This window comes from Ammospiza nelsoni, chromosome 32 (genome assembly GCF_027579445.1).
Source record: "Ammospiza nelsoni isolate bAmmNel1 chromosome 32, bAmmNel1.pri, whole genome shotgun sequence".
Taxonomy (NCBI): Eukaryota; Metazoa; Chordata; class Aves; order Passeriformes; family Passerellidae; genus Ammospiza; species Ammospiza nelsoni.
Genome location: NC_080664.1, coordinates 1,367,724 through 1,388,072, shown reverse-complemented (window position 1 = coordinate 1,388,072; position 20,349 = coordinate 1,367,724). Strand labels below are relative to the sequence as shown.

The 20,349-nt window shown below is 57.0% G+C and overlaps 2 protein-coding genes across 3 annotated transcripts; both read left to right on the top strand.

The window, feature by feature from the left end:
• Positions 1–336: 336 nt before the first annotated feature.
• On the top strand, positions 337–17,926 carry MCRS1 (microspherule protein 1). 2 transcript variants are annotated; one of them, XM_059491300.1, is made up of 12 exons: positions 337–441; positions 2,914–3,023; positions 4,404–4,512; positions 6,553–6,691; positions 9,441–9,516; positions 9,847–9,875; positions 10,505–10,597; positions 11,106–11,188; positions 14,450–14,537; positions 15,678–15,805; positions 17,116–17,215; positions 17,907–17,926. In XM_059491300.1, the coding sequence occupies exons 3-11, from the start codon at positions 4,420–4,422 to the stop codon at positions 17,200–17,202; spliced, it is 816 nt and encodes a 271-aa protein (XP_059347283.1). In that variant the 5' UTR covers positions 337–441; positions 2,914–3,023; positions 4,404–4,419; the 3' UTR covers positions 17,203–17,215; positions 17,907–17,926. The 2 variants fall into 2 exon arrangements, with proteins under 2 accessions (XP_059347283.1, XP_059347281.1); XM_059491298.1 differs by lacking the exons at positions 337–441; positions 2,914–3,023; positions 17,907–17,926 and adding an exon at positions 3,365–3,419 and having other exon boundaries at positions 17,116–17,269.
• LOC132085823 (uncharacterized) lies at positions 17,829–19,984 on the top strand. The gene is made up of 2 exons (XM_059491296.1): positions 17,829–17,907; positions 18,664–19,984. Exon 2 carries the CDS (start codon positions 19,007–19,009, stop codon positions 19,961–19,963), a length of 957 nt encoding a protein of 318 aa, XP_059347279.1. The 5' UTR covers positions 17,829–17,907; positions 18,664–19,006; the 3' UTR covers positions 19,964–19,984.
• Positions 19,985–20,349: the final 365 nt, after the last annotated feature.

The following is a 20,349-nucleotide window of genomic DNA, read 5'->3' as shown; positions in this document are numbered from 1 at the left end:
CCCATCAGGTGTCCCGGGCCGTGCCCCCTCCCACCTTTTACAGACCCTCCCCACTCACTCAGGGACATCTTGGGGACACTGGGGACCCTTCAGGTGTCACTCAGATGCCACCTGGGACCCCTCAGGTGCCCCCAGGACCCCTCAGGTGCTCCCCAGGTGTCCCAGTTTGTGCCCCCCCCCACTCACTCAGGGACATCCTGGGGGCACTGGGGACACTCAGATGTCACCCCAGGTGTCACCCCAGGTGTCACCCAGGTGTCACCACCCCCCCCGTCCCCCCCAGGTGTCCCGGGCCGTGCCCCCCCCCGCCCCCCCCCCGGGCCCGGCCCCCCCCCGGCGCTGCCCAAGAGGCTCAAGAAGAGCAAACCCAGCCCCGCCCCCCGCGACCTGGGCAGGTGGAAACCCGCGGATGACCTGCTGCTCATCAACGCTGTGCTGCAGGTGAGAGCCACCTGGGGGGCTGGGGAGACCCCTCTTCAACTGGGGGGACCCTCACACACCTGGGGGAACCCCCAAACCCCGGGGAAAATCCGCTTTGATTTGGGGGATTTGGGGGATTTTTGGGGGGAACCCTCAGAATGATCGCTTACGGCCCAAAGGCTTCTTATGGTGCAGGTGAGGGCACACCTGGGGGTGTTTGGAGACTTCTTCTCACCTGGAGGGACTTGGGGGACCCCTGCCCACCTGGGGGACCCCCCCCTCAATTGGGGGGACCCTCACACACCTGGGGGAACCCCCAAACCCCGGGGAAAATCCGCTTGATTTGGGGGATTTTGGGGATTTTTGGGGGGAAATCTCTGGAACGGTCACTTAGCACCTGTGGTGCAGGTGAGGGCACACCTGGGGGTGTTTGGAGACTTCTTCTCACCTGGAGGGACTTGGGGGACCCCCGCCCACCTGGGGGACCCTCACACACCTGGGGGAACCCCCAAACCCCGGGGAAAATCCGCTTTATTTTGGGGGATTTGGGGGATTTTTGGGGGGAACCCCCAGAATGATCGCTTACGGCCCAACGGCTTCTTATGGTGCAGGTGAGGGCACACCTGGTGAATTTGGGGAGGCTTTGGGGATCTCTCCTCATCTGGAGGGACTTGGGGGACCCCCACCCACCTGGGGAACCCCCCCCTCAATTGGGGGAACCCCCAAACCCCGGGGAAAATCCACCTTATTTGGGGGATTTGGGGGATTTTTGGGGGGAAATCTCTGGAATGGTCACTTAGGACCGGTGGTGCAGGTGAGGGCACACCTGGGGGTGTTTGGAGACTTCTTCTCACCTGGAGGGACTTGGGGGACCCCTGCCCACCTGGGGGACCCCCTCCTCAATTGGGGGAACCCCCAAACCTCGAGGAAAATCCGCTTTATTTGGGGGATTTGGGGGATTTTTGGGGGGAACCCCCAGAATGATCGCTTACGGCCCAACGGCTTCTTATGGTGCAGGTGAGGGCACACCTGGTGAATTTGGGGAGGTTTTGGGGGTCTCTCCTCATCTGGAGGGACTTGGGGGACCCCCACCCACCTGGGGGACCCCCCCTCAATTGGGGGAACCCCCCTTGATTGGGGGATTTTGAGGATTTTTGGGGGGAATCTCTGAACGATCACACAGGACCTGTGGTGCAGGTGAGGGCACACCTGGAGGGCTTTGGGGAGGTTTTGGGGGTCTCTCCTCACCTGGAGGGACTTGGGAGACCCCCTCCTCAATTGGGGGACCCTCACCCACCTGAGGAACCCCCACAAACCCAGGTGAACCCCCTTAATTGGGGAATTTCGGGGGAACCCCAAAATGGACCCAATGGCTTCTTATGGTGCAGGTCAGACAAACCTGGGGGACTTTGGGGGAGGTTTTAGGGGTCTCTCCTCACCTGAGGGGACTTGGGAGACCCCCTCCTCAATTGGGGGACCCCCACACACCTGGTGAACCCCTTTTATTGGGGGATTTTGGGGGCATTTGGGGGATTTTGGGGTGGAATCTCTGGAACGATCACTTCGGACCTGATGGCTTTTTGTGGTGCAGGTGAGGGCACACCTGGGGCGTTTGGGGAGGTTTTGGGGGTCTCTCCTTACCTGGATGGACTTGGGGGACCCCCTCCTCAACTGGGAGACCCCCACCCACCTGGGGAACCCCCAAACCCCAGGTGAACCCCCCTTGATTGGGGAATTTGGGGGGAACCCCAAAATGGACCCAATGGCTTCTTATGGTGCAGGTCAGACAAACCTGGGGGACTTTGGGGGAGGTTTTGGGGGTCTCTCCTCACCTGGAGGGACTTGGGGGACCCCCTCCTCATTTAGGGGACCCTCACCCACGTGGTGAACCCCCACAAACCTGGAAGAACCCCCCTTGATTGGGGAATTTGGGGGGAACCCCAAAAGGGACCCAATGGCTTTTTGTGGTGCAGGTGAGGTCACACCTGGGGCGTTTGGGGAGGTTTTGGGGGTCTCTCCTCACCTGGAGGGACTTGGGGGACCCCCTCCTCAATGGGGGGACCCTCACCCACCTGGTGAACCCCCACAAACCTGGGAGAACCCCCCTTGATTGGGGAATTTGGGGGGAACCCCAAAATGGACCCAATGGCTTCTTATGGTGCAGGTCAGACAAACCTGGGGGACTTTGGGGGAGGTTTTGGGGGTCTCTCCTCACCTGGAGGGACTTGGGGGACCCCCTCCTCATTTAGGGGACCCTCACCCACGTGGTGAACCCCCACAAACCTGGGAGAACCCCCCTTGATTGGGGAATTTGGGGGATTTTTGGGGGGAAACCCCAGAACGGGCACTTAGGACCCAGTGGCTTCTTACGGTGCAGGTCAGACCCACCTGGGGACTTTGCGGTGTCCCCTTTACCTGCAGGATTTGGGGGTGACCCCAGCACCCCCAGGACCCCTCCCCTGTTGATTTTTGGGGTTCTTTTGCCCCCCCCAGACCAACGACCTGACCTCGGTGCACCTGGGGGTGAAGTTCAGCTGCCGCTTCACCCTGCGCGAGATCCAGGAGCGCTGGTACTCGCTGCTCTACGACCCCGTCATCTGCAAGTGAGGGACATTTCAGGGGTCCTGGGGGGTCCTCGAGGGTCTTTAGGGGGTCCTGGGGGGGGTCCCAGGGGTCTCACAGGTGTGGGGGGGTCGTGGCATTCGGGGGGACACAGGTGACATTTGTGTGGCGCTCGGGAGCGCTGGCACTCGCTGCTCTACGACCCCGTCATCTGCAAAGTGAGGGACATTTGGGGGGTCCTCGAGGGTCTTTGGGGGATCCTGGGGGTCCTGGGGGAGTCCCACAGGTGTGGGGGGGTTGTGGGATTCAGGGGACACAAGTGACACCCATGGGACACCCATGGGACACCCATGGGACACCAATGGGACACCAATGGGACACCCGTGGGACACCCAGCAGCGCTGGCACTCGCTGCTCTGCGACCCCGTCATCTGCAAGTGAGGGACATTTGGGGGGTCCTTGGGGCGTCCTGAGGGGGTCCCAGGGGTCTCAGAGGTGTGGCAGTCAGGGGACACAGGTGACAGCAGCGGGACACAGGTGACAGCAGGGGGACACAGGTGACAGCAGGGGCACACGGTGACATTGGTGTGACACCCGTGGGACACCCAGGAGCGCCGGGAGCTTCTGCTTGAGGACCCCGGGAGGGGATTTGGGGACAGTCCCAGAGGTGTCCCCAGTGTCCCCAGTGTCCCCAATGTCCCCAATGTCCCCAGTGTCCCCAGTGTCCCCAGTGTCCCCAGGCTGTCGTGCCAGGCCATGGGACTGTCCCTGAGAGGTGTCACAGGGGTGTCCCCAATGTCCCCAGTGTCCCCAGTGTCCCCAATGTCCCCAGTGTCCCCAGTGTCCCCAGGCTGTCGTGCCAGGCCATGGGACTGTCCCTGAGGGGTGTCCCCAACGTCCCCAATGTCCCCAATGTCCCCAATGTCCCCAGGCTGTCGTGCCAGGCCATGCGCCAGCTGCACCCTGAGGGATTAGAGTGTCACAGGGGTGTCACAGCTGTCCCAGGGGTGTCCCCAACGTCCCCAATGTCCCCAGGCTCTCGTGCCAGGCCATGGGACTGTCCCTGAGGGGTGTCCCCAATGTCCCCAACGTCCCCAGTGTCCCCAATGTCCCCAATGTCCCCAGTGTCCTCAGGCTGTCGTGCCAGGCCATGGGACTGTCCCTGAGGGGTGTCCCCAATGTCCCCAGTGTCTCCAATGTCCCCAGTGTCCCCAATGTCCCCAATGTCCCCAGGCTGTCGTGCCAGGCCATGGGACTGTCCCTGAGGGGTGTCCCCAATGTCCCAACATCCCCAGTGTCCCCAACGTCCCCAATGTCCCCAGGCTCTCGTGCCAGGCCATGGGACTGTCCCTGAGGGGTGTCCCCAATGTCCCCAGTGTCCCCAATGTCCCCAGTGTCCCCAATGTCCCCAATGTCCCCAGGCTCTCGTGCCAGGCCATGCGCCAGCTGCACCCCGAGGCCGTGGCCGCCATCCAGAGCAAGGTGCTGTTCAGCAAGGCCGAGGAGCAGCTGCTGACCCGCGTGCCATCGGTCAGTGCCACCCAGTGCCACCTAATGTCCCTTAATGTCACCTCATGTCACCTAACGTCATCCCCCTCACCCGCGTGCCATCGGTCAGTGCCACCTCATGTCCCTTAATGTCACTTAATGTCACCTAACGTCATCCCCCTGACCCGAGTGCCATCGGTCAGTGCCACCCAGTGCCACCTAATGCCACCTAATGCCACCTAATGTCACCTAACATCACCCCCCTGACCCGCGTGCCATCGGTCAGTGCCACCTAGTGCCACCTAGTGCCACCTAATGTCACCTCATGTCACCTAACATCATCCCCCTGACCCGAGTGCCATCGGTCAGTGCCACCTAATGCCACCTAGTGCCACCTAATGCCACCTAATGCCACCTCATGTCACCCCCCTGACCCGCGTGCCATCGGTCAGTGCCACCTAGTGCCACCTAGTGCCACCTAGTGCCACCTAATGTCACCTAATGCCACCTCATGTCATCCCCCTGACCCGAGTGCCACTGGTCAGTGCCACCTCATGTCACCTCATGTCACCTCATGTCACCTCATGTCATCCCCCTGACCCGAGTGCCATCGGTCAGTGCCACCTCATGTCCCTTAATGTCACTTAATGTCACCTAACATCACCCCCCTGACCCGAGTGCCATCGGGCAGTGTCCCCTAGTGTCACCTCATGTCACCTGACGTCACCCAATGTCAATCATCCCCCTGCTGCTGACCCGAGTGCCATTGGTCAGTGTCCCCAAATGTCCCCAAATGTCACCTAATGTCAGTCACAGCGCTGCTGCTGACACAGTGCCATCGGTCAGTGCCACCTAGTGTCACCTAATGTCACCTAATGTCCCCTAATATCAATCCCCCTGCTGCTGACCCAAGTGCTGCCAGTCAGTGTCCCCTAATGTCCCCAGATGTCACCTAAATGTCCCCAAATGTCCCCAAATGTCCCCAAATGTCAGTCACAGCACTGCTGCTGACCCAAGGGCCGTCGGTCAGTGCCACCTGGTGTCCCCAAATGTCACCTAATGTCACCTGACATCACCCCCTGCTGCTGACACGAGGGCCATCGGTAGGGACTGTCCCCAGATGTCCCCAGATGTCCCCAGATGTCCCCAGATGTCCCCTAACATCACCCCCCTGACCTGTGTGCCATCGGTCAGTGTCCCCTAATGTCCCCAAACGTCACCTCGTGTCTCCTGATGTCACTTTAACATCCCCCCATTGCTGCTGACCCACATGTCATTGGTAGGGACTGTCCCCAAATGTCCCCAAATGTCCCCTTGACATGTCCCCTGGTGTCCCCAGCTGTCCCCAGAGCCCTGGCCTGTCCTGGACACCTTCCAGGAGCTGCTGCAGGCCGTGTTTTACCCTGCCAGGACCTGTCCCATGCCCTGTCCCTGTGTCCCTTGGTGTCCCTCGGTGTCCCCAACTGTCCCCAGCTGTCCCCAGCTGTCCCCAGAGCCCGGTGCCATCCCTGGACACCTTCCAGGACCTGTGGCAGGTCACGTTTTACCCTGCCAGGACCTGTCCTCTGCCCTGCCCCATGTCCCTTGCCCTGTCCTTGTGTCCCTTGGTGTCCCCTGGTGTCCCCACCTGTCCCCACCTGTCCCCAGAGCCCTGTCCTGTCCCTGGACACCTTCCAGGACCTGCCACACACCATGTTTTACCCTGCCAGGACCTGTCCTCTGCCCTGCCCCGTGTTCCTTGCCCTGTCCTTGTGTCCCTCGGTGTCCCCAACTGTCCCCAGAGCCCGGTGCCATCCCTGGACACCTTCCAGGACCTGTGGCAGGTCACGTTTTACCCTGCCAGGACCTGTCCCCTGCTCTGTCCCCGTGTCCCCTGGTGTCCCCTGACATGTCCCCAACTGTCCCCAGAGCTCTGTCCTCTCGCTGGACGCCTTCCAGGACCTGTGGCAGGTCACGTTTTACCCTGCCAGGACCTGTCCCCTGCCCTGCCCCATGTCCCTTGCTGTGTCCCCATGTCCCCTGCCCTGTCCCCGTGTCCCCTGGTGTCCCCTGGTGTCCCCAACTGTCCCCACCTGTCCCCAGAGCCCGGTGCCCTCGCTGGACACCTTCCAGGAGCTGCTGCAGCGCCACCCGGCCGTGTTTTACCCTGCCAGGACCCCCAAGGCCCTGCAGCTGCACTGGCAGCTCCTGCGCCAGTACCACCTGCTGCAGGAGCAGACAGGTGGGCAGGGGTCCTGGGGGGATTTGGGGGTGATTTAGGGGGTCCCAGGGTGGTTTTGGGGGGTCCTGGAAGGTTCAGGGACCCCCAGAGTGCAGCAGCTCCTGTGCCAGTGGCACCTGCTGCAGGAGCAGACAGGTGGGCAGGGGGCTTGGGGGGGATTTGGGGGTGATTTAGGGGATCCTAGGGTGGTTTTCAGGTGATTTGGGGGGTCCCAGGGCAGTTTTCAGGTGTTTTGGGGTGTCCCAGGGGAGTTTTCGGGGGGTCCTGGAAGGTTCAGGGACCCCCAGAGTGCAGCAGCTCCTGTGCCAGTGGCACCTGCTGCAGGACCAGACAGGTGGGCAGGGGGCTTGGGGGGTCCTGGGGGTGATTTGGGGGGTCCCAGGGTGGTTTTCAAGGGATTTGGGGGGTCCCAGAGGGGTTTTGGGGGGTCCTGGAAGGTTCAGAGACCCCCAGAGTGCAGCAGTTCCTGCGCCAGTGGCACCTGCTGCAGGAGCAGACAGGTGGGCAGGGGGCTTTGGGGGGTCCTGGGGGGATTTGGGGGGTCCTGGAAGGGTTTTGGGGGATCCTGGAGGGGATTGGGGGAATTTGGGGGGTCCCAGGGGGGATTTGGGTGGATCCTGGAGGGGTTTTGGGGGGTCCTGGAAGGTTCAGGGACCCCCAAAGTGCAGCAGCTCCCGCACCTGTAGCACCTGGCCAGGTGGGGAGGGGGCTTTGGGGGTCCTAGGAGGATTTGGGGGGGTCCCAGGGGGGATTTGGGGAGGTCTGGGAGGGGTCTCAGGGGGATTTGAGGGGTCCTGGAGGGGTTTTAGGGTGAATTTGGGGGTCCCGAGGGGGGTCCCAGGTGGGATTTTGGGGTTTTTTGAGGGGTCTGGCCCCACAGTGCAGCCCCTGCCCGAGGGGATTTGGGGTTTTTGGGGGTTTTGGGTTTTTTTGGGGGAATTTTGGGGTTTTTTGGGGTTCTGACCCCCCTGGCCCCACAGTGCAGCCCCTGCCCAAGGAGGATTTGGGGGTCCCAGGTGGAATTTGGGTTTTTTGGGGGGGATTTTGGGGTTTTTTGGTGTTTTTGGGGTTCTGACCCCCCTGGCCCTGCAGTGCAGCCCCTGCCCGAGGGGGATTTGGGGTTTTTGGGGATCTTTTGGGGGGGTTTTGGGGTTTTTTTGGGGGAGATTTTGGGGTTTTTTGGGGTCTGACCCCCCTGCTCCTGCAGTGCAGCCCCTGCCCAAGGGGGATTTGGGGTTTTTTGGGGGTTTTGGGGTTTTTTTGGGGGGATTTTGGTGTTTTTGGGGTGTGACCCCCCTGCTCCTGCACTGCAGCCCCTGCCCAAGGGGGATTTGGGGTTTTTGGGGATATTTTGGGGGGGATTTTGGGGTTTTTGGGGTTCTGACCCCCTGGCTCCACAGTGCAGCCCCTGCCCAAGGGGAATTTGGGGTTTTGGTGTTTTTTTGGGGGGATTTTGGGGTTTTGGGAGTTCTGACCCCCCTGGCCCCACAGTGCAGCCCCTGCCCAAGGAGGATTTGGGGTTTTTGGGGATATTTTGGGGGGGATTTTGGGGTTTTTGGGGTTCTGACCCCCCTGCTCCTACAGTGCAGCCCCTGCCCAAGGGGGATTTGGGGGTCCCAGGTGGAATTTGGGTTTTTTGGGGGGAGATTTTGGGGTTTTTTGGTGTTTTTGGGGTGTGACCCCCCTGGCCCCACAGTGCAGCCCCTGCCCGAGGGGGATTTGGGGTTTTTGGGGATATTTTGGGGGGATTTGGGGTTTTTTTGGGGTTCTGACCCCCCTGGCCCCACAGTGCAGCCCCTGCCCAAGGGGGATTTGGGGTTTTTTGGGGGTTTTGGGGTTTTTTTGGGGGGATTTTGGTGTTTTTGGGGTGTGACCCCCCTGCTCCTGCACTGCAGCCCCTGCCCAAGGGGGATTTGGGGTTTTTGGGGATATTTTGGGGGGATTTGGGGGGTTTTTTGGGGTTCTGACCCCCTGGCTCCACAGTGCAGCCCCTGCCCAAGGGGAATTTGGGGTTTTGGTGTTTTTTTGGGGGGATTTTGGGGTTTTGGGAGTTCTGACCCCCCTGGCCCCACAGTGCAGCCCCTGCCCAAGGAGGATTTGGGGTTTTTGGGGATATTTTGGGGGGGATTTTGGGGTTTTTGGGGTTCTGACCCCCCTGCTCCTACAGTGCAGCCCTGCCCAAGGGGGATTTGGGGGTCCCAGGTGGAATTTGGGTTTTTTGGGGGGAGATTTTGGGGTTTTTTGGTGTTTTTGGGGTGTGACCCCCCTGGCCCCACAGTGCAGCCCCTGCCCGAGGGGGATTTGGGGTTTTTGGGGATATTTTGGGGGGATTTGGGGTTTTTTTGGGGTTCTGACCCCCCTGGCCCCACAGTGCAGCCCCTGCCCAAGGGGGATTTGGGGTTTTTTGGGGGTTTTGGGGTTTTTTTGGGGGGATTTTGGTGTTTTTGGGGTGTGACCCCCCTGCTCCTGCACTGCAGCCCCTGCCCAAGGAGGATTTGGGGTTTTTGGGGATATTTTGGGGGGATTTGGGGGGTTTTTTGGGGTTCTGACCCCCTGGCTCCACAGTGCAGCCCCTGCCCAAGGGGAATTTGGGGTTTTGGTGTTTTTTTGGGGGGATTTTGGGGTTTTGGGAGTTCTGACCCCCCTGGCCCCACAGTGCAGCCCCTGCCCAAGGAGGATTTGGGGTTTTTGGGGATATTTTGGGGGGGATTTTGGGGTTTTTGGGGTTCTGACCCCCCTGGCCCTGCAGTGCAGCCCCTGCCCAAGGGGGATCAGGTCCTGAATTTCTCCGACGCCGAGGAGCTGCTGGACGATGGCAAACTCAGGTGGGGCTTTGGGGGGCTTTGGGGGGATTTGGGGGGTCCTGGGGGGTCCTGGGGAAAATTTGGGGAAATTTGAGGGGTCCTGGGGGGGGCTTGGAGGGGTCTGGGGGATCTGGGGGGGATTTTGGGGGGCATTGGGGGGAATTTGGGGCATCTGGGGGGACTCAGAGGGGTATAGGGGAGAATTCTGGGGGGGATTTGGGGAGGTTTGGGGGGTTTGGGGGGATTTGGGGAGAATTTGGGGGGGATTTGGGGAAGTTTGGGGGGATTTGGGGGGGATTTGGGGGTTTTGGGGGTTTTGGGGTCTCTGTGTCACCTCTCACCCTCCCACAGGGACGTGCGGGACGAGGTCCTGGAGCACGGTGAGAGCGCCGGGAACTTCTGTCTGTCTGTCTGTCTGTCTGTCTGTCTGTCTGTCAGATCTGACCCTGTCTGTTTGTCAGAGCTGACCCTGTGTCTGTCTGTCTGTCCGTGCAGAGCTGATCCTGTTTGTCTGTCCATCCATCAGAGCTGACCATTGCTGACCTTGTCCGTCTGTCTGTCAGAGCTGACCCTGTCTCTCTGTCTGTCTGTCCATCAGAGCTAACCGTGTCTGTCTGTCCATCCGTCAGAGCTGACCATTTCTGTCTCTCTGTCTGTCTGTCTGTCCATCAGAGCTGACCCTGTCTCTCTGTCTCTCTGTCTCTCTGTCTGTCTGTCCATCTGTCAGAGCTGACCCTGTCTCTCTGTCTGTCTGTCAGTCCATGCAAATCTGACCGTGTCTGTTTGTCTGTCCATCCGTCAGAGCTGACCATTTCTGTCTCTCTGTCTGTCTGTCTGTCCATCAGAGCTGACCCTGTCTCTCTGTCTCTCTGTCTCTCTGTCTGTCTGTCCATCTGTCAGAGCTGACCCTGTCTGTCTGTCTGTCCGTCAGAGCTGACCCTGTCTCTCTGTCTGTCTGTCTGTCCGTCAGAGCTGACCCTGTCTCTCTGTCTGTCTGTCTGTCTGTCAGAGCTGACCGTTGCTGACCGGCGCCAGAAGCGCGAGATCCGGCAGCTGGAGCAGGAGCTGCACCGCTGGCAGGTGCTGGTGGACTCCATCACAGGTGGGCGCGGCCGTCCGTCCGTCCGTCCGGCTGTCCTCGTGTCCGTCCGTCCGTCTGTCCGGGTGTCCTTGTGTCCGTCCGGGTGTCCATCCCCGCCTCCATCCCCGCGTCCATCCCTGGCTCCGTCCGTCCGTCCTTGTGTCTGTCTGTCCATCCCTGGGTCTTTGTGTCCACCCCCGTGTCTGTCTGTCCATCCCTGGGCCCATCCTTGGGTCTGGGCAAGTGTCCGTCCGTCTGTCCATCCTTGTGTCCATCCCCATGTCCACCCCTGGGCCCGTCTGTCTGTCCCTGTGTCCAGCTCCCTGTCCATCCGTCTGTCCCCTGAGGATCCCCTGGCTGTCCCCATTGTCCCCTCTCTGTCCCACTGTCCGTCCGTGCCCCATCGTCTCCCTTCCCCATCTCTGTCCCTCTGTCCGTCTGTCCCAGGGATGAGCCCCCCCGGATTTGTCCCCATTGTCCCCTGGCTGTCTGTCTGTCCCCTCACTGTCCCTCTGTCCGTCTGTCCCAGGGATGAGCTCCCCGGATTTCGACAGTCAGACTCTGGCCGTGCTGCGGGGCCGGATGGTTCGGTACCTGATGCGCTCCCGCGAGGTGAGAGAACCCCAAAAACCCCAAAACATCCCAAAAACACCCCCAAAAACACCCTAAAAACATCCCCAAAAAAATATCCCAAAAATACCCCAAAATCATCCCCAAAACCACCCCATAAACAGCCCAAAAACATCCCCAAAATACCCCAAAAAACACCCCAAAACCATCCCAAAACCATCCCAAAAAATATCCCAAAAATACCCCAAAAACATCCCCAAAACCACCCCATAAACACCCCAAAAACATCCCCAAAATACCCCAAAAAACACCCCAAAACCATCCCAAAAAATATCCCAAAAACACCCCAAAAACCATCCCCAAAAACACCCCAAAAACCCCCCCACCAAAACATCCCCAAAATACCCCCAAAAACACCCCAAAACCATCCCAAAAAATATCCCAAAAATACCCCAAAAACATCTCCAAAACCACCCCATAAACACCCCAAAAACATCCCCAAAATACCCCAAAACAACATCCACAAATACCCCAAAAAACACCCCAAAACCATCCCAAAGACACTTCAAAAACATCCCCAAAAACATCCCCAAAACCACCCCAAAATACCCCAAAAAACACCCCAAAACCATCCCAAAGACACTCCAAAAACATCCCCAAAAACATCCCCAAAACCACCCCAAAATACCCCAAAACCACCCAAAAATATCCCCAAAAACACCCCAAAACATCCCCAAAAACATCCCCAAAACCACCCCATAAACATCCCAAAAACATCCCCATAATACCCCAAAACAATATCCACAAATACCCCAAAAAACACCCCAAAACCATCCCAAAACCACCCCAAAAACATCCCCAAAAACACCCCAAAAACATCCCCAAAATACCCCAAAAACATCCCCAAAAACACCCCAAAAACATCCCCAAAAACACCCCAAAATACCCCAAAAAACACCCCAAAACCATCCCAAAACCATCCCAAAAAATATCCCAAAAATACCCCAAAAACATCCCCAAAACCACCCCATAAACACCCCAAAAACATCCCCAAAAACACCCCAAAAACATCCCCAAAAACCCCCCTAAAACCCCCAGAAAAACCCCAAAAACTCCACAAATTCCACTTGAAGAGCCCCCAAAAAACCCCAAAACCCCCCAAAAAAACCCCAAAATCCCCAAAAAATCCCCCAAAAAAACCCCAAATCCCCCCCAAGATCCCTCCAAAACCCTCAGCAACTCCCCCAAAAACCCCATAAAAACCCCAACAAAACCCCCCAAAAAACCCAAAACCCCCCCAAAATCCCAGTGAGGACCCCCTAAAACCCCTGGAGGACCCCAAAAACTCCAAAAAACCCCAAAATCCCCAAAAAATCCCCCAAAAAAACCCCAAATCCCCCCGAGATCACCCCGGGACCCCTCCATAAACCTCAGCAACTCCCCACAAAAACCCCATACAACCCCCCTAAAACCCCCAGAAAAACCCCAAAAACTCCACAAATTCCACTTGAAGAGCACCCAAAAAACCCCAAAACCCCCAAAAAAACCCCAAATCCCCAAAAAATCCCCCAAAAAACCCCAAATCCCCCCCAAGATCCCTCCAAAACCCTCAGGAACTCTCCACAAAAAACCCATAAAAACCCCAACAAAACCCCCCAAACAACCCCAAACCCCCCCCAAAATCCCAGTGAGGACACCCTAAAACCCCTGGAGGACCCCAAAAACTCCAAAAAACCCCAAAATCCCCAAAAAATCCCCCCAAAAAACCCCAAATCCCCCCGAGATCACCCCGGGACCCCTCTATAAACCTCAGCAACTCATCACAAAAACCCCATAAAAGCCCCCTAAAACCCCCAGAAAAACCCCAAAAACTCCAAAATTCCACTTGAAGAGCCCCCAAAAAACCCCAAAAAACCCCAAAAAAACCCCAAAATCCCCAAAAAATCCCCCAAAAAACCCAAAAATCCCCAAAAAATCCCCCCAAAAAACCCCAAAATCCCCAAAAAATCCCCCAAAAAAACCCCAAATCACCCCAAGATCCCTCCAAAACTCTCAGCAACTCTCCACAAAAAACCCATAAAAACCCCAACAAAACCCCCCAAAAAACCCCAAAAACTCCCCAAAATCCCAGTGAGGACCCCCAAAATCCCCTGGAGGACCCCAAAACCCCCCAAAAAACCCCAAAATCCCCAAAAAATCCCCCAAAAAAACCCCAAATCCCCCCCAGATCACCCCGGGACCCCTCCATAAACCTCAGCAACTCCCCACAAAAACCCCATACAACCCCCCTAAAACCCCCAGAAAAACCCCAAAAACTCCACAAATTCCACTTGAAGAGCCCCCAAAAACCCCAAAACCCCAAAAAAAAACCCCAAAACCCCAAAAAATCCCCCAAAAAACCCAAAAATCCCCAAAAAATCCCCCCAAAAAACCCAAAAATCCCCAAAAAATCCCCCAAAAAAACCCCAAATCCCCCCCAAGATCCCTCCAAAACCCTCAGGAACTCTCCACAAAAACCCCATAAAAACCCCAACAAAACCCCCCAAAAAACCCCAAAACCCCCCCAAAATCCCAGTGAGGACCCCCTAAAACCCCTGGAGGACCCCAAAAACTCCAAAAAACCCCAAAATCCCCAAAAAATCCCAAAAAAAAACCCAAATCTCCCCCGAGATCACCCCGGGACCCCTCTATAAACCTCAGCAACTCCCCACAAAAACCCCATAAAACCCCCCTAAAACCCCCAGAAAAACCCCAAAAACTCCACAAATTCCACTTGAAGAGCCCCCAAAAAACCCCAAAACCCCCAAAAAAAAACCCCAAAACCCCAAAAAATCCCCCAAAAAACCCAAAAATCCCCAAAAAATCCCCCCAAAAAACCCAAAAATCCCCAAAAAATCCCCCAAAAAAACCCCAAATCCCCCCCAAGATCTCTCCAAAACCCTCAGGAACTCTCCACAAAAACCCCATAAAAACCCCAACAAAACCCCCCAAAAAACCCCAAAACCCCCCCAAAATCCCAGTGAGGACCCCCTAAAACCCCTGGAGGACCCCAAAAACTCCAAAAAACCCCAAAATCCCCAAAAAATCCCCCAAAAAAACCCCAAATCCCCCCGAGATCACCCCGGGACCCCTCCATAAACCTCAGCAACTCCCCACAAAAACCCCATAAAACCCCCCTAAAACCCCCAGAAAAACCCCAAAAACTCCACAAATTCCACTTGAAGAACCCCCAAAAAACCCCAAAACCCCCAAAAAAACCCCAAAACCCCAAAAAATCCCCCAAAAAACCCCAAATTCCCCCAGATCACCCTGGGCAGAGCCACCAAGGACAACCAGATCGACGTGGACCTGGCTCTGGAGGGCCCAGCCTGGAAAATCTCCCGCAAGCAGGGTGGGTTTGGGGTTTTTTGGGTGGGTTTGGGGTTTTTTGGGGGGATTTTGGGGTTTTTGAGGTCCCCCAGGGGTTTTTGGGGGTCCTCACTGGGATTTTGGGGGGTTTTTGGGTTTTTTGGGGGGTTTTGTTGGGGTTTTTATGGGGTTTTTGTGGGGAGTTGCTGAGGGTTTTGGAGGGATCTTGGGGGGGATTTGGGGTTTTTTGGGGGGGATTTTTTGGGGTTTTGGGGTTTTTTTGGGGTTTTGGGTTTTTTTGGGGGGTTTTGGGTTTTTTTTTTGGGGGCTCTTCAAGTGGAATTTGTGGAGTTTTTGGGGTTTTTCTGGGGGTTTTAGGGGGGTTTTATGAGGTTTTTGTGGGGAGTTGCTGAGGTTTATGGAGGGGTCCCGGGGTGATCTGGGGGGGATTTGGGGTTTTTTTGGGTTTATTTTTGGGGTTTTGGGGTCCTTTTGGGGGTCTGGGGAGGTTTTTGAGGTCCCCCGTGCATTTGGGGATATTTTGGGATGAATATCCAGGGATTTTTTGGGGTTTCTGGGTGGTTTTTTGGGATTTTTGGGAGCTTTTTATGGGGTTTTTGAAGGGATCCTGGGGGGAGATTTAGGATTTTTTGGGGGGGGAGGATTTGGGGGTTTTTTTGGGTTTTTTTTGATGGGGTTTTTGGATGGATCTCAGGGGGTTTGGGGATTTTTTGGGTATTTTGGGGTCCCCCAGGGGGTTTTGGGTTTTTTTGGGAGGATTCTCCAGGGATTTTGGGGCGGTTTCTGGGTGGTTTTTTGGCGTTTTTGGGGTTTTTGAAAGGATCCCCATCTGAAGGGTGATCTGAGGGGGATTTGGGGTTTTTTTGGGTATTTTGGGTTTTTTTGGGCATTTTGGGGTCCCTCAGGGAGTTTTGGGGTGTTTTTTTTGGGTGGGTTTTGAGGTCCCCCCATACACTTGGGGATATTTTGGTGTTTCCTGAAGGATTTTTGGGGCGATTTTTTGAGGCATTTCTATCAAATCTCCATTTCTCCACCAACCCTTTGCCCACCATTTAACCCCCTCAAAACCCCTCGGGGGTGGTCGGGAACCCTTTGGAATTATTGGGAATTCCTGGAAATCCCCCAAAATTCCTGAAATTCCCGAATTTTCCCCTTTTTCCAGGGGTGATCAAGCTGAAGAACAACGGGGAATTCTTCATCGCCAACGAGGGCCGGCGGCCGATCTTCATCGACGGCCGCCCCGTGCTGGGGGGCAGCAAATGGAAACTCAGCAACAACTCCGTGGTTGAGGTGAAATTGGGGGGTCCTGAGGGGATTTGGGGGGTCCTGGAGGGATTTGGGGGCTCCTGGAGGGGTTTGAGGGGGATTTTGGGGGGTTTTGGGGCAGTTTGAGGGAGATTTCTGGGGCCCTGGGGAGGATTTGGGGGATCCTTGAGGAGTCCTGGGGGGTTTTGGGGGGATTTTAGGGGGTCCTGGAGGGAATTTGGGGGGTCCTGGAGGGGTTTGAGGGGTCCTGGGGGGGATTTGGGGGAATTTGGGGGGGTCCCAGAAGGGTTTGGGGGGGTTGGGGTCGATCTTCATCGACGGCCGCCCCGTGCTGGGGGGCAGCAAATGGAAACTCAGCAACAACTCCGTGGTTGAGGTGAAATTGGGGGGTCCTGAGGGGATCTGGGGGGTCCTGGAGGGATTTGGGGGAGATTTGGGGGGTCCTGGAGGGGTTTGAGGGAGATTTGGGGGGTCCTGGAGGGGTTTGAGGGGGATTTTGGGGGAGATTTCAGGTGGTCCTGGAGGGATTTTAGGGGGTCCAGGGAGGATTTGGGGGTCCTAAGGGGCATTTGGGGGGGATTTGGGGGGTCCTGAAGGGAATTTGGGGGGGTCCTGGAAGGGTTTGGGGGGATTTTAGGGGGTCCAGGGGGGCTTGGGGGGTCCTAAGGGGGATTTGGGGGGTTCTGAGGAGTTTTGGAGGTCCCAGGATTTGGGGAGGGGTCTCTGGAGGATTCCCAGATTTGGGGTGATTTTGGGGAGGGGTCTCTGGGTTTTTGGGGAGGGGTCTCTGGGTTTTTTGGGTGTTTCTGGGTTTTTGGGGGTCCTGGGGGTGATTTTGGGGTCTGTGGGATTTTGGGGAGGGGTCTGTGGGGTTTTGGGGGGGTCCCAGGATTTGGGGAGGAGTCTCTGGAATTTTGGGGGTCTCTGGGATTTTGGGGAGGGGTCTCAGGGATTTTGGGGAGGGGTCTGTGGGATTTTGAGGGTCCTTGGGGGGGATTTTGGGGTCTCCGGGATTTTGGGGAGGGGTCTCTGTGAGATTCCTGGATTTGGGGTGATTTTGGGGAGGGGTTCCAGGATTTGGGGAGGGGTCCTGGGAGGATTGAGGGCTCTCTGGGTTTTTGGGGGTCCTGGGGGTGATTTTCGGGTCTCTGGGTTTTTGGGGAGGGGTCTCTGTGGGATTCCCAGATTTGGGGTGATTTTGGGGAGGGGTCCTGGGGGGATTTTGGGCTCTCTGGGATTTTGGGGGTCCTGGGGGGGGGGGAATTTTGGGCTCTCTGGGATTTTGGGGGTCTGTGGGGTTTTGGGGAGGGGTCTCACCGCCCCCTCCCCCCCAGATCGCCAGTCTCCGCTTCGTGTTCCTGATCAATCAGGAGCTGATCGCGCTGATCCGCAGCGAGGCCGCGCGCCTCGGCCACCAGTGACAGCGGGGACAGCGGGGACAGCGGGGACACCGGTGACAGCAGTGACAGCGGGGACACGGGGACAGCAGTGACACCGGGGACACCAGTGACAGCGGGGACACCAGTGTGACACCAGTGACACCAGTGACAGCGGGGACAGCGGGGACAGCGGGGACACCGGTGACAGCAGTGACAGCGGGGACACGGGGACAGCAGTGACATCTGGGATACCAGTGACAGCGGGGACACCAGTGTGACACCAGTGACACCAGTGACAGCGGGGACAGCGGGGACACCAGTGACACCAGTGACACCAGTGACACCAGTGACAGCGGGGACACCAGTGTGACACCAGTGACACCAGTGACAGCGGGGACAGCGGGGACACCAGTGTGACACCAGTGACACCAGTGACACCAGTGACAGCGGGGACAGCGGGGACACCAGTGACACCAGTGACATCTGGGACACCAGTGACACCAGTGACAGCGGGGACAGCGGGGACAGCAGTGACACCAGTGACAGCGGGGACAGCGGGGACACCAGTGACACCAGTGACACCAGTGACACCAGTGACACCAGTGACAGCGGGGACACCAGTGTGACACCAGTGACACCAGTGACATCTGGGACACCAGTGACAGCGGGGACAGCGGTGACACCAGTATGGAACCAGTGACACCAGTACGGGACTGGGAGTGTCCCAGTGACACCAGTATGGAACCAGTGACACCAGTGACAGCAGGGACACCAGTGACAGCGGGACAGCGGGGACACCAGTATGGAACCAGTGTGACACCAGTGACACCAGTACAGACCAGTCTGGGACTGGGAGTGTCCCAGTAACACCAGGGACACCAGTATGGCACCAGTGACACCAGTGACAGCGGGGACACCAGTACAGACCAGTACAGACCAGTTTGGGACTGGGACGGGACTGGGAGTGTCCCAGTGACACCAGGGACAGCAGGGACACCAGTATGGCACCAGTGTGGCACCAGTACGGACCAGTCTGGGACTGGGATGGTCCCAGTGACACCGGGGACACCAGTATGGAACCAGTGACACCAGTACAGACCAGTTTGGCACTGGGAGTGTCCCAGTAACACCAGTATGAACCAGTTTGGGACTGGGAGTGTCCCAGTGACACCAGTGTGGCACCAGTACAGACCAGTTTGGGACTGGGATGGGACTGGGATGGTCCCACTGACACCGGGGACACCAGTATGGAACCAGTGACACCAGTACAGACCAGTACGGCACTGGGAGTGTCCCAGTCTGGCACTGGGAGTGTCCCAGGGACACCAGTGACACCAGTATGGACCAGTCTGGGGCTGGGATGGTCCCAGTGACACCAGGGACACCAGTATGGACCAGTGCAGGACTGGGATGGGACTGGGATGGTCCCAGTGACACCAGTTTGGGACTGGGAGTGTCCCAGTGACACCAGTACAGACCAGTACGGCACTGGGAGTGTCCCAGTCTGGCACTGGGAGTGTCCCCGTAACACCAGTGTGGGACTGGAATTGTCCCAGTGCCACCAGTTTGGAACTGGGACCCTCCCAGTGCCACCAGTGCTCCCAGTTTGGGGCTGGGACCATCCCAGTATGGACCTGGGACTGTCCCAGTGCCACCAGTTTGGGACTGGAATCCTCCCAGTGCTCCCAGTTTGGGGCTGGGACCCTCCCAGTGCCACCAGTTTGGGGCTGGGACCCTCCCAGTATGGGACTGGAACTGTCCCAGTGACACCAGTAGGAACCAGTATGGCACCAGGAACACCAGTATGGGACTGGGACCATCCCAGTGACCTCCCAGTGCTCCCAGTATGAGACTAGGACCATCCCAGTATGGGCCTGGGACCCTCCCAGTAACACCAGTATGGGACTGGGACCATCCCAGTATGGGACTGGAACTGTCCCAGTGCCACCAGTTTAAGATTGGGATCATCCCAGTAACACCAGTTTGGGACTGGGATCATCCCAGTGCTCCCAGTTTGGGACTGGAGCCCTCCCAGTGCTCCCAGTTTGGAACTGGGATCATCCCAGTGCTCCCAGTTTGGGACTGGGACCCTCCCAGTAACACCAGTATGGGACTGGGACCATCCCAGTTTGGGACTGGAATTGTCCCAGTGCTCCCAGTTTGGGACTGGAACCCTCCCAGTGCTCCCAGTTTGGGACTGGAACCCTCCCAGTGCTCCCAGTTTGGAACTGGGATCATCCCAGTGCTCCCAGTTTGGGACTGGAGCCCTCCCAGTGCCACCAGTTTGGGACTGGAACTGTCCCAGTGCCACCAGTTTGAGATTGGAATCATCCCAGTAACACCAGTTTGGGACTGGAGCCCTCCCAGTACTCCCAGTTTGGGACTGGGGCCCTCCCAGTGCTCCCAGTTTGGGACTGGGACCCTCCCAGTGCTCCCAGTTTGGGACTGGGACCCTCCCAGTGCTCCCAGTTTGGGCTGGGCTGAATTTCCTCAGAATTGCCCCAAAATTTCCCCCCCAAATCCCAAATTTTGGTCCCTTCCCCAAAACCAAAATTCTCGAATTTTGAAGCTCCAAAGTTTTTATTGGATTTGTTCTCGAGTTTTGTTCGTTGAAGGGAAAAATTCCCAAAAAAAAAAAAGAAAAAAGGAAACAAAAAAATCCCAAAACTTGGGGAAAAAAAAAATTCCCAAAACTTGGGAAAAAAAAAAAAAGGGGGGAAATTGGGGAATCTCCCAAAATTCCCAAAAAACCCCAAAAATTTGGGGCTGGGATTGGGGTGTGGGGAGGAAATTCCTGAAATAAATTCCAGAGAAAACCCAAAAATGGTGGAGTGTAATGGGGGCAGGGGGGACAGCACAAATCCCAAAGGGAAATCCCAAAAAAATCCCAAATCCCAAAGGGAGAAATCCCAAATTCCAAAGGGAAATTCCAGAGGGAAATCTGAAATTCCCAAAGGGAAAAATCCCAAAGGTTGGGGGGGGAAATCCCAAACCCCAAAGGGAAAAATCCCAAATTTTGGGGGGAAAATCCCAAATGGAAATCCTGAATCCCAAAGGGAAATTCTAAAGGGGAAAACCCCAAATCCCAAAGGGAAATCCCAAAAAAATCCCAAATTCCAAAGGAGAAATCCCAAATTTTGGGGGGAAATCCCAAAGGGAAAAATCCCAAAGGTTGGGGGGGAAAATCCC

Excerpts from the sequence above, each read along its gene's own strand:
- MCRS1 (XM_059491300.1), top strand. The coding sequence starts at position 4,420 with ATGCGCCAGCTGCACCCCGAGGCCGTGGCCGCCATCCAGAGCAAGGTG. Across the intron at positions 11,189-14,449 it reads ACCTGATGCGCTCCCGCGAG|ATCACCCTGGGCAGAGCCAC; the intron begins GTGAGAGAACCC and ends AAATTCCCCCAG. Across the intron at positions 15,806-17,115 it reads GCAACAACTCCGTGGTTGAG|ATCGCCAGTCTCCGCTTCGT; the intron begins GTGAAATTGGGG and ends CCTCCCCCCCAG.
- LOC132085823 (XM_059491296.1), top strand. The coding sequence starts at position 19,007 with ATGAGACTAGGACCATCCCAGTATGGGCCTGGGACCCTCCCAGTAACA.